A 17,941-nucleotide genomic window follows, 5' to 3' on the forward strand; every position below is an offset into this window, starting at 1 on the left:
AAAGTTGTAACCTATTCAACTTTTCTCTGTAACTCAGTTTCTCAAGTCCTGGCAACATCCTTGTAAACCTTCTCTGCACTCTTTCAACCTTATTAATATCCTTCCTGTAATTAGTTGATCAAAACTGCACACAATACTCTAAATTCGGCCTCACCAATGTCTTATACAACCTCACCATAACATTCCAACTCTTATACTCAATACTTTGATTCATAAAGGCCAATGTTTCGAAAGCACTCTTTATGACCCTATCTACCTGTGACGCCACTTTTAGGGAATTATGTATCTGTACTCCCAGATCCCTCTGTTCTATTACACTCTTCAGTGTCCTATCATTTATCTTGTATGTTCTACCTTGGTTTATCCTTCCAAAGTGCAATACCTCACACTTGTCTGCATTAAACTCCATCTGCCATTTTTCAGTCCATTTTTCTAGCTGGTCCAAATCCCTCTGCAAGCTTTGAAAACCTTCCTCACTGTCCACTCTCCCTCCAATCTTTGTATCATCAGCAAATTTGCTGATCCAATTTACCACATTATCATCCAGATCATTGATATAGATGACAAGCAACAATGGACCCAGCACTGATCCCTTTGGCACACCACTAGTCACAGGCCTCCACTCAGAGAAGCAATCCTCCATTACCACTTGCTGGCTTCTTCCATTGAGCCAATGTTTAATCCGATTTACTACCTCTCCAAGTATACCTAGTGACTGAACCTTCCTAACTAACCCCCCATGTGGGACCTTATCAAAGGCCTTACTGAAGTCCATGTAGACAACATCCACTACCTTCCCTTCATCCACTTTCCTGGTAACCTCCTTGAAAAACTCTAATAGGTTGGTTAAACATGACTACCATGCACAAAGCCATGTTGACTTTCCCTATTAAGCCCCTGCCCATCTAAGTATTTGTAGATCCTATCTCTCAGTACTCCTGCCAATAATTTACCTACCACCGACATCAAACTTACCAACCTATAATTTCCCGGATTTCTTTTTGAGCCTTTTTTAAATAACGGAACAACATGAGCCATCCTCCAATCATCTGGCACCTCACCTGTGGATACCAACATTTTAAATATATCTGCCAGGGCCCAACTCAACACCAGCCTCCCTCAAGGTCCATGGGAATACCCTGTCCGGTCCTGGGGATTTATCTACTCTGATTTGCCTCATGACAGCAAGCACCTCCTCCCCTTTAATCTGTATAGGTTCCATGCCTCCCTACTTGTTAACCTTATTTCCGTAGACTCCATTCCAGTTTCCTTAGTAAATACGGATGCAAAGAAACCCATTTAATATCTGTCCCATTTCTTCTGCTTCCATACAAAGCCGGCCACTCTGATCTGCAAGAGGACCAATTTTATCCCTTATTATCCTTTTACTCTTAACATACCTGTAGAAGCTTTTAGGATTATGCTTCATCTTGACCGCCAAAACAACTTCATGTCTTCTTTTAGCCCTCCTGATTTCCTTCTTAAGTAGATTCTTGCACTTTTTACGCTCCTCAAGCATCTTATTTGTTCCCTGCTGCCTATACATGTCATACATCTCTCTCTTCTTTATCAGAGTTCCAATATCCCTCGAGAACCAAGGTTCCTTATTCTTATTCACTTTGCCTTTAATCCTGTCAGCAACTTACAAACTCTGCACTCTCAAAATATCTCCTTTGAAGGCCTCCCAGTTACCAATCACATACTTGCCAGACAACAGCCTGTCCCAATCCACGCTTTTTAGATCCTTTCTCATTTCTTCAAATTTGGCCTTTTTCCAGTTTAGAACATGCATGATGTAACCTTAACTATGGTTGGATAGTGATAACTCCTATTCTTTTATTGGTGTATACTAATTACTTGTAATCGATGCTAAGACTTTAATTATCTTTGTATTTCTGAATTTTTTACTCTGGCCGTAATGAATAGACATTCATGGTCCTGTAACTGGCTGTAGTAAAGTTAATCTTGAAACCACTCTGTTACTTTGATTGGCTGCTTGAGGGAAACGGTAGTTTTTAAAGACAACAAGAAAACCATTGTAACAGCCCTGGGCTCTCTTATCAAGGTCTTTGAATCCCCCAGCATTGATTTTCCTGTGGTATTGTATCTATTACTGTTACTGCTTTGGGGTTACATTGATGTTGATCGCAAAGCAGATTGGACAGTGGTCTATCCAGCAGTCATTGGTTCCTCTCCTGGTACGGATGATATATACGTCCTTTGTTGTTCCTCACTCAAACAATGACTTAGTTGAGCAGGTGGCAGTATTTGGAGCAAGGTGTTGCCATGAGGCCTTGTACTAATCACTCTGATGGAACAAGGTATTGGTTATGACAAAGCCTTGTTCTTGTCCTTGAATTTCCTTACTTCTTCTCTGCCAGTTACTCCTCCCCAGAGATCTGTCTTAAAGTGACCAAAGAGGATCAGCTTGTTGCCCGTTGGGTCTTGGGGCCAAGGATCGTTAGAGGCTGGAGTAAAATTCTTCTTTGGACTCTTCTGTAGTTCCAGTTGGGGCATAGATGCTGACTACTGATCTCCCAGTTAGGCTATTCATGTCATCATGGCCATTAACGTACTCAATAATCCATTACTTCACAGTTTAACTTTGGGCCATACTAATTTCAAAGTGTTTTATCAGTAGGCCACTTTCTTCTAAAGCTAGCTATCATTTTGAGAGATTTAAAAATATCAGCTTTGTGTTAAACCCTCACAGCAAATACCAATGATAGGAATTAATGGAAAATATTGAAACTTTTTAAATTCTGGTTTACTACATGTATTGTGAAATAAATAAAGCATTGTAATCTTATAGCATTTTAGATAGAGTATAGACTGATACCCGTTTTTCTCTTTGATAACTTTTTATAATGCAATGATATATGATACTTTCTCAGATGTCTCTAACAATCAAGGGTCAAAATTCCATGCCATAAGGACTATGTTAACAATCATCGAATGGTGCATTCTTTCAGTTTTGATATGTGAAATCATACTCAGGTGGCTGCACGACTTTGTAAATTTTTGGAAATGTGGCTGGAATGTGTTTGACTTGATTACTCTAATTACGGTAAGATTTTGTGATTTAGTGGACTTCATTAGAATTATTTAAATCTCCTTCCTCCTTCACTTACATAGAGGCTTCTCTTATCTGATGTTCTTGTGATGCCCTGTATAGCTTGAGAAATAAAATTGCCAGTATGGCCTTCTCAGCCAGTAGCAGTCCTTTGTCAGTGATAGTGTCAGGATCAACTCTCTCAATGTAAAAGCAAATTACTGCAGTTGCTGGAATCTGAAACAAAAACAGAAAATGCTGGTCTGACAGGATCACTGGAGAAGAGAACAACAGAGCCAACATTTTAAGATAGGATGACTCTTCGTCTGAGCAAAGGAAAGGCCGACGCCCGCTGAATATCTAGTGAGGATGGACATCACAGAGAGAATGCTAGCAATTGGCATGGCAATATATTAAAATGGGGTCCTGTGGCATATTCACGCTACTCTGGCAGTGAGGAGGTTGGAAGATCAGAACTCAAACTTGTCAGCACAATTTACGTTTTCCAAGCCTCTCTGGAGTTTGAGTGTGTGTTACCATTCCCATGGCCGAAGAGAGCTGGCTCAAAATTGCCCCCCTGAATGATCTGGGTGGCATAGTGGTCCAGTGGTTAACACTGCTGCCTCACAGCTCCAGGGACCTGGGTTTGGTTCCCAGATTGGGTCACTATCTGTGTGGGGTTTGCACATTCTTCCCGTGTCTGTGTGAGTTTCCTCCGGGTGCTCCGTTTCCCCTCACAGTCCAAAGATGTGCGAGTTAGGTACATTGGCTATGCTAAATTGCCCCTCAATGTACCGGGATACATAAGTTAAAGAGATTAGCGGGGCAAATATGTGGTGATAGGGCCTAGGTGGGATTGTTGTCAACGCAGACTCGATGGGTCGAATGGTCTCCTTCTGCACAGCAGGAATTTTATGAACACAGGACCAACATATTACTTTATCCATCACATCCTGCAAACTCCAAACTGCCTCTTCCAATTTTACTGAACTTGCTCTTTTGACCACTTTGTATTGAGTTTCAAAAATTAGGTCATTTATAAAAATTAGGAAAAGCGGTGCTCCCAACACCAAGCCTTGGCCACACTCCTCAATAATTAAATAATTAACCCCACCCTGACAGGCACCCCACTCCTTTAAATTAAACTTATGCATGAAATTTGTCCAATAGATTTGGAAATTAAGGTATTCTACTGAGCTCCAATCCCACATCCATTTTGTTTTTCAATTCCATAGGAAGCGATGAAATTTCTTAGGTGGATTCTTCCTGTCCTGAATCTGTGAGATGGATTGTTTACTGGGATACAATTGGACAGATAATCCCTCATTTTTACATGGAATGCAAGTAAGACCAGTGGACAGTAGTTTCCTGTGTCTGTTTTGTTCCCCTTTTTTGAGCACTATATCCAATCTGATTCCAATCTACAGATTTCTCACTCATGTTTAGTAATTCTTTAGGATTATCAGAGTCCTACAAATCTCCTCCTTGTCCCCTCTCAGTATTTTAGGATAAATAGGACAGCACAATGGCACAGTGGTTAACACTGCTGCCTCACAGCACCAGGGACCCAGGTTCGATTCCTGGCTTGGGTCACCGTCTGTGTGGAGTTTGCACATTCTTCTTGTGTCTGTGTGGGTTTCCTCCAGGTGCTCTGGTTTTCTCCCATAGTACAAAGATGTGTGGATTAGGTTGATTGGCCGTGCCAAATTGACCTTAGTTTTGGGGTGATTAGCAGGGTAAATATGTGGTGTTACAGGGTTAGGGTAGGATTGTTGTCAGTGTTGCTTGATAGACTGAATGGCCTCTTTCTGTACTGTAGGGATTCTATGACTCTTACATCATCTATCTAAGGATACTTATTTGTAATAAGGCCTCTTAAACTGTTTTAATACTTCCATCTTACTTGTTTCATCAAAGTTGGTTATTTTGTTTAGGTTATCACTGTTTTGGACAGCTTGATACTCCATTCCTCCTGAGTAAATATATGCAGGGAGCACTAATTCATCATAACTACCATTTTGTGTTCATACTCCATTTAAACCCTGTTTACATTCATATGGTTTTCTCACCTTTGAATAGTTTAATAAAAGCAAAATACTGCAGATGCTGGTAAACTGAAATGAAAACAGAAAATGCTGGACAAACTTTGCAGGTCTGGCAATATCTGTGGAGAGAGAGAAACAGATGTGACAATACTGTGCCTTTAAGAAATTTATTTTAATCATGTTTCTCTGCAGCTTTTTAAAAACAGGCCCTTATGTTATTGTTGCCACAGTGTCTGAGCTGGTGTCCTCTTATTGTCGCTAAAGCAATATAATAGGCATCTTGTTTATTTTTAATCTGGGCTAATATAGTGTCCTGGAGTTTTCTGATCCTTTTGAAATTGATTGACAGGTCAGGTACTGGCTTTTCCCACAGGAAAAATCCCAGGTTTTAGTTTCACTTTGTCAAAAGCTGTTTGGACTGCAGACTGAAAGTAAAGTTTCTTTCCTCTCTCGCTGGAGTGAAAATTCTGCTGTTGGTGAGTCACTAGCTAGAAGCTAAAGTCAAGCAGCATCTCTCTCTCTCTCTCTCTCAAGGACTACTTAAAGTTCTAGGACTGGGAAGTCAGAGTTCCATTTCAACATCCAAAGGCCCAATTCATAGCAGGTGTTAAAAATATCCATCATCACGTGGGCACTCTTGCTTTCTATGCCGAGCCTAGAATGGGGTGCATGTTTGTCGGGGTTGTTTGATTTGGAACAGTATACTTAGCTGTCAATGTTTGCAAAATAGTATGTTTTTATAATTGGTAAAAGTTTACGCTAATTTTCTTATTATATGTTAACTATTTTCTTAAATAATTTTTGTTCGATAAAAGCTTCCTCGTGGGACACTTGAATCATACCTGGAACAAAACATCTTATGCTCATCCAGGCCAAAATCAAAGTTGAAAACCTATGGTCTAGATTTACTTCATAAAACCCTTGGAGTTTCTGACCTGGGTCAGAACAGAGTTAACATTTCAATCCATATGATCCTTCTACAGAAATTCTATAGAAGGGTCATATGGACTCACAATGTTAATTGTGTTTTTCTCTCCACAGATCCTGCCAGACCTGCTGGGTTTGTCTAGCATTTTCTGTTAGAATAGTTAAATATTGTTTAACTTTTGCTGCCATGATTCTTTTTGCGGTGCCTCTTTTTTTTAATGTTCATTTCTGGGATGCCGGCATCACCATCAAGGCCAGCACTTAGTGTACACCCATAACTGTGATTGAGAAGGTGGTGCTGAGCTGCTTTCTTGAATTCCATATAACGTAGGTATAACCAAAGTGCTTCCGGGGCGGGAGTTTTGGGAATTTAACACAGCAATGATGAAGGAATGACAATATATTTCCAAGTCAGGGTAGTGCGTCACTTGGAGAAAATGTTGCACGTGGTGATAGTATTTCCATGACTGTTGCTCTTTGTCTTCAGTGGTAGAAGTCATGGGTTTGGAGGGTGCCACTGAAGAAATCTTGGCGATTTTACCCGCTGACCATTCTTTAACGTTTTCTTCATTTTCTTAGGATCATCCCAGTGAACCTCTTCCTTTTTTCCTTCCTGTATTTGTAGCAGTTGTTTTTCATTTCTATCTCAATTATTTTATCTATATTCTCAGGGTCACACTTGTTTAGCCTCATCTTATTTGTGCTAAGGATGCATTTATTCTTTGAATGGATTATGTTTGTTTCTACTGAGACTGTTGAGCATCTAACTCCAATTTATTTGTTTTGGCTGTTCAGTTGTTTCCTGGAATTTAGCGCTGTTCAATATGTACACTTGATTTCTGGTCTTGGGGCATCAGCAGGATCCACATCAGTTGGTGAAGTCAAAACTAAGACATAGGGTGGGATTTTACAGCCTCGCTCGTCCTGAAACCATAAAAGCCCGCCCGAGGTCAACAGACCTTTCCATGGCCCAACCCTCGTCTGCTCCAATTCCTGTGACAGACAGAGTAGTAAAATTCCAGCCATAGAGCTTCTCCATGTAAGAGAGTTTATTGTTCGCTCATTAATAATGCCAATCATGGAAATTTCTTGGTGCAAAGATCCTCTGAAATTTAGGGAGAAAGGCTTGTTGGGGTTAAATTCAATCAAAAGAATAGGCCTCGTATCGCACTTCACCTCCGCCCAGTGTCTCAGCCACTTTCCTGGTTTCTGGAACTTTCTGTTCTTTAGCTTACAACTGGTTTTCTGTCCTTGTGTATTGTCCCATCTGTTCCAACAGTTTCTGTGGAATGTTTTTTGCCTCTGGGTTATCTGGTTCCAAACTGAAATTCAAGTGCTTCCAATTTTCAGGTGGACCTCTAGTTGCTAAGCTTTTTTTTGTACCCTATGTTTGCTTTAGGGATCATAAAACCCTATAATGATGCAGGTAAAGTTCAAAGGAAAACTAAAACTAAATTATTAACCCTTTTTTAGCACACAAGGACAGAAACACAAAATTAAGCTCACTTAAACTTGTATTTTATTCCTAACACACACAATACAAAAATATAAATTACTTAAACTATCTCTATTTCCTAATACAATGTCTTATTAATTGCATTATTTTGGTTTAATGGCAATTACATGTGATAAGTATTTATACACCTACAAATGGGGATAACTGGGAGATTGGAAGGATGGAGGAGTGTTGACTGTGAACTATGTCAATAAACACTCTCCAGCAATGAAAATAGCTTGGTCTTTATTTTAATTTTACCAAATAGTATGGATCCAGTTAATAAGATATAGAACAACAATGGCTCTAATTCTCTGATCTCATTCACCCCCTCACTGCCAGCCAGGATGGAGAATTTGTCGCTCAGCCAAATTTTCATTGACTGCAGGAGGACCAGAGAATCCCAGGCACAGGCGAGGTTGGAAAATTCCAGCCAATGTTCACATAAATCTGCTCCACCAAACTCTCAAGTGCACTGAAAGAAACTACAACGTTTATAAAGCTTATGAATATTTCAATTCTCTTTTGAAACCAGTCTCTCATCCCAGAACTCGTCAAAGGAACTCATCTGAAAACTGGCATTGAACTTCACTTCTTAAAAGTTATTCGAATCTTCAGAGCTTTACGTTCTTTGAAAATGATGAGAAGATTTCATCAAGTGCGGTTGATTTTATTGGCTTTGTCAAAAGCGTTCAGGGTAAAGTTATATTAATTGCCTACAAATGTGGGTAAAGTGAATGTACGTGGGCAGCACAAATCTTACATTTGCAATTTAATTCTGACATAATTATTTAAAGTTCCATTGATGGAGTCTGTTAGAATCTTGGAATCCTGTTTAGCTCTGAGGTATACACTTCACATCCTGACCACCACCAAGACCGCTTATTGTGATCATCCCAAAATTTTATGTTTCCACCTGTAAATGAATCCTTCTGCCAATTAAGCACTTAATCACCCCCAAACTTTAACGTTCAAATGCTCCCTGCTAGCCCCCCAACTCAATCCTTCTGAAACTAAGTTGCACATACCATATCCTATTTTAAATCTGTTCATCCATCACATCCGTCCTCTCCACATCTGCCCATTTTCCCCAAATTTCCCATCACGCTGCAGTGAATGGAGTTTTGGCTTGTCACTAAAATCTCCATCTTCACTGCGGCGGGAGCAGGAAGTAAGATCGCGCCCAATATCTTTGGGCTAAAAATTTGATATCCCTTCAGAACAGGCACAGGCATCATGATGTACAATGAACCTGTGTCCATTCAAACATCGGAAGAAGCCACACTTCAATTGAATTGACTTATTGTTACATGTATTATACATATATACAGCGAAAAGTACTGTTTCTTGCATGCTATACACAATGTTCATAGAGTACATGGTGGGGATGGGAAGGGTAGTGTGCAGGATAGAGTGTTGCAGTTACTGATAGGGTGAAGAGAAGGATCAGCTTAATATGTGGAAGGACCATTCAAAAGTCCGATGGCAGCAGGGAAGAAACTGTTCTTGAGTCTGTTGGTACGTGTTTTCAGACTTTTGTATCTATTTCCCGGTGGAAGAGAGTACGTCTGGGATGTATGAAGTCCTTGACTCTGTTTGCTCTTTCTCCAAGGTTGCGGGAAATATGTATGAAGTCAATAGCGAGGAGGCTGGGTTGCGGATGGACTGGGCTACATTGACATGAGTGTAGGGGTGGCGGGGGGTGGGGTTGGGGGGGGTTTGTGTGAAGCTAGCACTATTTAAAATTAGCTTGCTTAATCTTAAGCCAGCCCATGCCTTTTAAAGTCAAGGTGCATTCTGGTTGAAGCAAGGACTGGAAGCAGGTGGTGGAAGTGTGTCTGATCTACAGTAAGCGTGGCGATGCCATAAACTGGCAGAAAGCAGGCACCCAAAGTTTGATGCAGTACTTAAGGCCTTGGTACAGGAAGTGAAAAGTAATAGAGATGTCCTATATTCATACAAAGCCAGGAGGTGGTCCAGACAGGCATTTGAAAGGAATGAGAGCAGATAGCCACAGTTGTCATGGAGAACCCTGAGAGCACACAAAGTTTAATGATCTCACATGAATGGTCAAGATCAGTAAATTTATCTTCCAATGCCATATTCTACCAACTAGCCTTACATACCAAGGTTATGTATGGCCATATGCACCATACCACTTCACTCACCCGCCAACATTTTCTATCAAACATGCTCATTATCCATGTCCATAGCTTTATCTCACTATCACGTATTTAGTATTGCTTGAAGCCTCACACCTACATCACACAGCATGCACACACAGCTTGCTATTTAAACATGGCAACAAAATCATCCATGCACATTGCACCACACTCACTGACATACTTCCTTCCCTCTTGTCAGACAAGGTGGAACACAAACAGAGGCAGGATTATCTTCCCAGCACAGGACAGGCAGATTGAAAGGCCTTGTACCATATCAGAGACAGTGGTCACCATAATTTGAACGGTTGTCATCAGGCCTCGAACAGCAGTGGCCCTGAGACTATAAAAGATGACCGCACATTCCTACCAAATCTTATTTCCTCAAATTTCACTTTCTTCTCCTCACACAGCCTCTACATGATGCAGATAGTGTCAACATGCATTTTTTATCTTCACCATTATTCTCCCCCTCACTCCAACTCTGCCCTTTTCAGATATTCAAGAACTGCGAACTGGCGAGGTAGTAATGCAGAAGGCTAGAGGTCAAAAGGAGTGTGAAATGGCATTGGCTTGTTGGGGTCGGCAAGGATAGGATACAAAAAACAAAGAAAATTTCAGCACAGTCCCAGACCCTTCAGCCCTCCAAGCCTGCACCAACCATGCTGCCCGACTTAACTAAAACCCCCTTCTCTTCCGGGGACCATATCCCTCTATTCCCATCCTATTCATGTACTTGTCAAGATGCCCCTTTAAAGTCACTACCATATCCGCTTCCACTACCTCCCCCGGTAACGAGTTCCAGGCACCCACTACTCTCTGTGTAAAAAATCTGCCTCGTACATCTCCTTTAAACTTTGCCCCTTGCACCTTAAACCTATGCCCCCTAGTAATTGATTTTTCCACCCTGGGAAAAATCTTTTGACTATCCACTCTGTCCATTCCTCTGATAATCTTGTCGACTTGTATCAGGTCTCCCTTCAATCTCTGTCACTCCAGTGAGGACAAACCAAGTTTCCCCAACCTCTCCTCATAACTAATGCCCTCCATATCAGGCAATATCTGTGTACCCTCTCCAAAGCCTCCACATCATTCTGGCAGTGTGGAGACCAGAATTGAACATTATAGTCCAAGTGCAGCACAACTAACATTCTATAAAGCTGAAACATGACTTGCCAATTTTTAAGCTCAATACCCTGGCTGATGAAGGCAAGCGTGCCATATGCCTTCTTGACTACCTTCTCCACCTCCATTGCCACTTTCAGTGACCTGTGTACCTGTAAACCCCAGATCCCTTTGCCTATCAATACTCTTAAGGGTTCTGCCCATTTATTGTATATTTCCTGTCTGTGTTAGATCTTTGAAAATGCATTACCTCACATTTGGCTGGATTAAACTCCATCTGCCATCTCTCCGCCCAAGTCTCCAACTGATCTATACCCTGCTGTATCCTCTGATGGTCCTCATCGCTATCCGCAAGTCCACTAATCTTTGTGTCTGCAAACTTACTAATCAATACAGTTACATTTTCCTCCAAATCATTTATATATTACAGACAGCAAAGGTCCCAGCACTGATCCCTGAGGAACACCATTTGTCACAGCCCTCCATTCAGAAACACGCCCTTCCACTGCTACCCTTTGTCTTCTTTGACCAAGTCAGTTTTATATTCACCTTGCTAGCACACCTCTGATCCCATGCAATTTCACCTTCTGCACTAGTCTGCCATGAGGGACCTTGTCAAAGGCCTTATTGAAGTCTATGTAGGCAACATCCACTGGCCTACCCTCATCGATCACCTTTGTCACTTCCTTGAAAAACTCAATCAGGTTCATGAGACACAACCTCTCCTTTACAAAACCATGTTGCCTCTCATTAATACGTCCACTTATTTCCAAGTGGGAATAAATCCTGTCTCGACGAATCCTCTCCAATGATTTCCTTACTACTGATGGTAGGCTTATTGGCCTGTAATTACCTGGATTATTCTTGCTACCCTTCTTAAACAAAGGAACAACATTGGCTATTCTCCTATCCCCTGTAGTTAGTGAGGATACAAAGATTTATTTCAAGACCCCAGCAATTTCCTCCCTTGCCTCTCTCAGTATTCTGGGGTGTATCCCATCAGGCCCTGAGGACGTCTATCTTGATGTTTCTCAAGAACCCCAATACTCAAGAATCTCTTTTTGATCTCAACATGACTTAAACTATCTACAAATCCTTTCCCAGGCTCATCATCCACCAAGTTCTTCTCTTTGGTGAATACTGGCGCAAATATCTCAGGCACCTCCTCAGGTTCCATGCATAGATTCCCTCCCTTGTCCTTGAGTGGGACAACCCTCTTCCTGGCTACCCTCTTGCTCTTTATATATGTATAAAAAGCCTTGGGATTTTCCTTAATCCTGCTGACCAATGCTTTTTCATTACCCCTTTTAGCCCTTCTTACATCTTGCTTAAGTTTCTTTCTATTTTCCTTGTATTCCACACGTGCTTCGTGTGTTCCCAGCCTCCTAGCTTTGACAAATGCTTCTTTTTTCTCTTTGACTAGCTCACAATATCTCTTGTTATCCAAGGTTGCCAAAACTTACCATACTTATCCTTCATCCTTACAGGAATATGTTAGTTCTGAATCCCTATTAACTTACACTTGAAAGCCTCCCAGGTGCCAGCTGTCGATTTGCCCTCAAACATCTGCCCCCCAACCTACATTCTTCAATTCCTGACTAATATTGTTGTAATATGTATGGACTCTTGGGTTGGTGGGCGCCGGGTGCTCACTATCCTGAAAATTCAGGCTCAGAAGTTATGAAAGATTAAATTATGGAGGAAGTTTGTATAACTTTAGTTTGCATTGCCTGTAGACTTTAGAAGGTTGAATGCGATCATTCTATGTATTTAAAATGATAAAGAGAATTGATGAGGAGATGCAACAAAGTTATTATCTCTGGGAGGGATCCAGGACAAGAGGGTATAATGTGACCTAGAGCTAGGTTATGTAAGAATGAAATCAGCCTAAAGGGCACTGGAAATAGGTAAAATATCCTTCCTGAAAGGCTGTGGTTGGTAGGTCAGTTGCAACTTTCAACGCTGAGATGGCTACCTTTTTGTTTTGTTTTGGTATAAAGGACACAGTGTAAAGAATGGAAATGGAATTGCGGTACTGCTCCTGCTCCTGTTCTTATTCCTATTCTATGATGTGCCAAGCCCATGATCCTGTCCCGAAACCTTGGTGGGCTTCATTTGCATCCTTTCGCCCTGCTCTTGTTGGCTTTGATTTATAGCTTCTCAAGAGGTAGAATTTCTTGTTGTGAAGGCCATCCCATCAGCCAAGCCTCCTCCGACATCATAGATGTTTTGTGGGCCATACACAAATCTCATCCACATCAGATTTTACTGAGCTTCTGCCATGTTGTTTACTTGGGTTGGAGGTTCAGTATTTCTGGCTGCTGCCAGATTTTCCACCCCTGTTGCTGCCTGTTAAGCAACTTCATCATGGATGCATGTCCCAGGCTCAAAGAAATACAAGGATAATTTTGAAGTCCTTGGCTATTCAGAAAAAGTGGTGATTTCAAGATATATTGACTGCATGGTGATAATTTTACTATTTGGCTCCTGTCTACTTTGTTGAGACATTGAGTATAAAACTAAAGGCACATGCTGTTTTGTGTACTACAAATTGACAATGAACTTTTTATCCATTCTAGTCAATAACGTTCATCTTGCTGTTAGTGTTGATATTTGCGTACATGTTTGCGTTAATTGGGGTGAACCTTTTTCGTAGTTACACAGAATCTGATAAGCCGGGACTTCATTATCGTGCAGCTTTTCGGTAAATGCATTTTTAAAAATACTTTTAAAATTGTATTAGGTTCGCTTTTAGAGAAAATAATCCTAGCTATAAATGATTTATCTTAAAATAACTGTTACGAATATCCCAATTAGAGATGTTATGAAATCCATTGAGTCTGTGCAGATTGTTACATTTAAGGTGTGGGATGTTCCAATGCATCATGGGGAAACCCACTATCACGGCCAAGCCAGGCTTGATAAGTGGCAAGTAGAGTGTTAAGTCTGAGCATACCAGAGAGGTAGCTCCAAAGAAGTCACATGGAAAGTCAAGTCACAGGAACAATAGGGTTTATTGATAAACAGTATTTCTCACACTCCAGTTCCTGAGTGGCTGTGGGGGCTGTTTCCTGGGAATGTCACACCACGTCCTGGGTCACCTGACCCGTCCTCTTAAAGGACTACACATTGCATGCATAACATGGACAACATGAGGTAGTCAGTGATCTTCTCAAATTAAAACTAAAAAGGATGATCTACTGGTCCATGGATGTGGACACACAATGGAAGAAATCAGAGCTGACCATGATCAGAATTTAATAAGAGTGCTGGAGAGAGTTTTCCAGATGAACTTGAAACTAAATTTAGACCTTTGGAGAGTCGGTGCAGACTCAATGGGCCTCCTTTTGCACTGTAGGGATTCTATGACGAAAAGGGGAATGTTAGGTTTTGAAGTATAACCATCTGATTGACACTTCTGGCTTTCTGGAATCATATGACTCTGTAGGCTGCCTTTTCAGGGCAGTTTATTAAGAGCTCTCACTGAGACAAGGCAGTAACGTAGCTTTGCTGTCCTTATAGACAGGAAATCCTTTGAATCCAGTAGTACATGACATGAAGTTTCAACGACTGTACAAGTGAACTCCAGAGTGAGATTTTCTTAGAATCATTAGGTGCAGACCCTTTCACAGGTTTCTGACAAATAATGTTGCAGAATGACCCAGTTAGCAGAGACTACACTTTTCTAAGATGGTGTCACTAAAGCATTTAAATAGATTACAAAGGAAAAGCTTGTGATTTCTGTTGATTGATGATAACATTCCTATCAATGTGATCAATGATGTTACTGGAAGCAGCTTGGCTTTAGTCATTTTAGAGAATCATGGAGCCCCTCCAGTGCAGCAGAAGGCCATTCAGCCCATCAAGTCTATACCAACAACAATCCCACCCAGGCGCTATCCCCACAATCCTACCTATTTACCCTGCTAATCCCTGACGCTAAAGACAATTTAGCATGGCCAATCAACTTAACGTGAGCATATTTGGACTGTGGGAGGAAACCGGAGCATTCACAGGAAGCCCGCACAGACACAGGGAGAACATGCAAACTTCACACAGACCTGAGGTCGGAATTGAACTGGGTCCCTGGCACCTAAGTGGCGACCACTGTGCTACCCCATTATGGCAGCAATGATAGATTACTGGCAATTTCACAGTTCTAATATCTCTGGCTATAAAGGAGGTTGCCACCAGGTCATCATAAAATGGATGGGTCAGGAAACAAGAAGTTACATAGCATTCACTATGGAACAGTGATCTGACTTTGGTCAGTTCAATTGGTGGAGATAAAAAGAGGGAAAAGTAAGAAGGTGATCAATAATACATAAGGGAAGAAAATGGAGGTGGGAAATACATATTTTTGTTTACTTTGACATTATGTAATAGAAAACAAATAACTATACCACTTTGATTATTTTTACCAGGGGTATTTTGAACACTTTGCAGACCATTTTCCAATTATTTACCTTGGATCATTGGCACGCTTTGCTTATGGATATATGGCAAGTAGATGAAGTTAACAGATTTACAACTGGGGCGTTTATAACGCTCTGGCTTCTGATTGGCGCCTTCATATTCAGAAATATAATTGTAGGCATAATGGGTAAGCAATGCATTGTGTACTTTTTTGGCTAAGTATTACCAATATAGAGAAGATGAGATGTTAAGAAACTTAGTGCTTATCTACTTCAAATAACCAAAATGATTAATAGTATTTAAGAGCTTATTAGCAATCTCATCCTGTAATTCATTTAGCAACTAATTGTTTTGATTCATCATTCAGGAGCGTACATCAAAATATGTAGTCAAAAAGAAGCATTTCTGTGGTACCTTTCACAAGCTCAGGATGTCCTTGAGTGTTTTACAGCCAATTTTTTGAAATTTAGTCTCGGTTGTTCATAATGACCATAAGATAGCAGAGCAGAATTAGGCCATTCAGCCCATCAAGTCTACTCTGCCGTTCAATCATGGCTGATAAGTTTCTCAACCCCATTCTCCTGCCTTTTCCCTGTAACCTTTGATCTGCTTACCAATCAAGGGTCTATCTACTCTGTCTTAAACATACTCAATGACGTGGCCTCTGCAGCCTTCTGTGGCAATGAATTCCATATATTCACCACCCCAACTGAAGAAATTCTTCCTCACCTCAATAATGCAGGAAACATGGCAGTCATTTTACACACAGAAAGATCTTACAGACAGCAATGCGATAATGACCAGATAATTTGTTTCAGTTATGTTGATGGAGGGATAGATGTTGGCTGGAACACCAGAAGATAATTCCCCGGTCCTTCTTTGAAATAGCAGAAAGTGCAGCCCAGCTGAGAGTGTAGTTGGGCCTTTGGATTAACATCCCATCCAAAACATGGTGCCTCTGACTGTTCAGCCCTTCCTCAGTACTGCAATGAAAGTGTCAACCTAGATTTTTCTGCTCAAATATTTTGGGTGGGATTTGAACTCACAACATACTGACTCAGGAGCTTGAGTGATATAGACTGAGGCATGGCTGAATCGGGAGAGTATTTTCCAAACAATTTGGGGCAGTTTAGCCCCCACTATAATCGTTAGGTGCAGGGCCGGGGAGAAAAATGATGGGACCTGTTGCTTCTTCTTTTTGAGACCCCTTATTCCCCACACCACCGACCGATACTTAACTCTCCCTCTGATAAAACCATGCTGATTATCCCTAATCAAGTTTTACCTCTCCAAGTGGAGCTAAATGCTCTTCTTAAGAGTTTCTCTAATAGTTTCCCTACCACTGAAATGAGACTTACTGGACTGTAGTTCACTGGTTTATCTCTACAACCTTGCTTAAAAAGCAGAACTACATTAGCTGTTCTCCTATCATCTGGCACCTCCCCCATGATGTGGAGATGCTGGTATTGGACTGGGGTAAACACAATAAGAAGTCCCACAACATCAGGTTAAAGTCCAATAGGTTTATTTGGTAGAACAAGCCACTAGCTTTCGGAGTGCTATCCCTTCACCTGATGAAGGGGCAGTGCTCTGAAAGCTAGTGGCTTGTGCTACCAAATAAACCTATTGGACCTTAACCTGGTGTTGTGAGATTTCTTGCTGTGTGTGCCCCTCCCATGGACAGAGAGAAATTGAAAATTTAGGTCTGAGCCCTTGCAATCTTCTCCCTTGCCTTTCACAGTAGCCTGGGACACAATTCATCTGGATCTGGAGATTTATCCACTTTTAAGGCTGCCTACAACTCTAATACATTGTCCTTCTTTCCTGCTATGTATCACTTACTGCCTGTCCTCAGCTGATGAATCAGTGCTTCTCCAGCACTACTTTCAGTTAGCACTGAGGGTGGCAAGAGCACCAAACTCTGTATTTGGGACTTCAATGTCCATCACTAAGAGGGCCTTGTTAGCACTACTGATAGAACTGACTGAGCCCTAAAGGACATAGTTGCCAGACTGAGTATGTGGCACATGGTAGGGGAACCAACAGCAGATAAGAATCTACTTATGCTTGTCCTCACCAATCTCCCTGTTACTAATGCATCTGTCCATATGGTATTGGTAAAAGAGACCCGCGGGCAGTTCTTGTGGAGGCAAACTTCCCTCTTTACCTTGAGGATACCCTCAGTTTTGTTGTATGGCACAACCACATTACTAAGTGAGATAGGTTTTGAATAGATCTGTAAAACTGGGCATTCATGAGTCACTGTGGGCCAACAATAGCAGCAGAGATTACGACCACAATCTGTAACCTCACACCTGGCACATCTCCCATTCTACCATTACCATTAAGCAGAGGGACCAACGTCGCATAATGTACAGCATCATTTGTGATTCCTCGGGTACTGAAGAGGTCCATTTTCAGCACATTCAGCCTTGGGCCGTTAAGTGGCAAATAACACTTGTGCCACATGTGCCAAGCAATTACCATCCCCAAAAAAAGAGAATCCAACCATGACTTTCAATGGTGTTACCATCACTGAATCCCCCATTATCAACATCCTGGGGTTGCCATTGACCAGAAACTGAACTGAAGCAGCAGTTCAGAAACAAAAAGTTCTGTGGAGAGTAACTCACTTCTGATTCACCAAAGCCTGTCCGCCATCTACAAGGGACAAGTCAGGAGTGTGATGGAATCCTCCCTACTTGCTGGAAGAGTGCAG

The 17,941-nt window shown here is 41.4% G+C and overlaps 1 protein-coding gene across 1 annotated transcript in view; it reads left to right on the forward strand.

Moving 5' to 3' along the window:
- LOC145359436 (cation channel sperm-associated protein 2-like) overlaps positions 1–17,941 on the forward strand; it is a 49,725-nt gene that overhangs the window by 15,434 nt on the left and 16,350 nt on the right. The window contains exons 4-7 of the mRNA XM_080213984.1: positions 2,862–3,100; positions 8,055–8,216; positions 13,386–13,510; positions 15,231–15,409. Of these exons, the coding sequence (XP_080070110.1) occupies positions 2,862–3,100; positions 8,055–8,216; positions 13,386–13,510; positions 15,231–15,409 (705 nt within the window). The remainder of the gene's footprint in view (positions 1–2,861; positions 3,101–8,054; positions 8,217–13,385; positions 13,511–15,230; positions 15,410–17,941) is intronic.

The sequence above is a fragment of the Carcharhinus amblyrhynchos genome, chromosome 28 (assembly GCF_965287045.1).
Source record: "Carcharhinus amblyrhynchos chromosome 28, sCarAmb.v2.hapA, whole genome shotgun sequence".
Taxonomy (NCBI): Eukaryota; Metazoa; Chordata; class Chondrichthyes; order Carcharhiniformes; family Carcharhinidae; genus Carcharhinus; species Carcharhinus amblyrhynchos.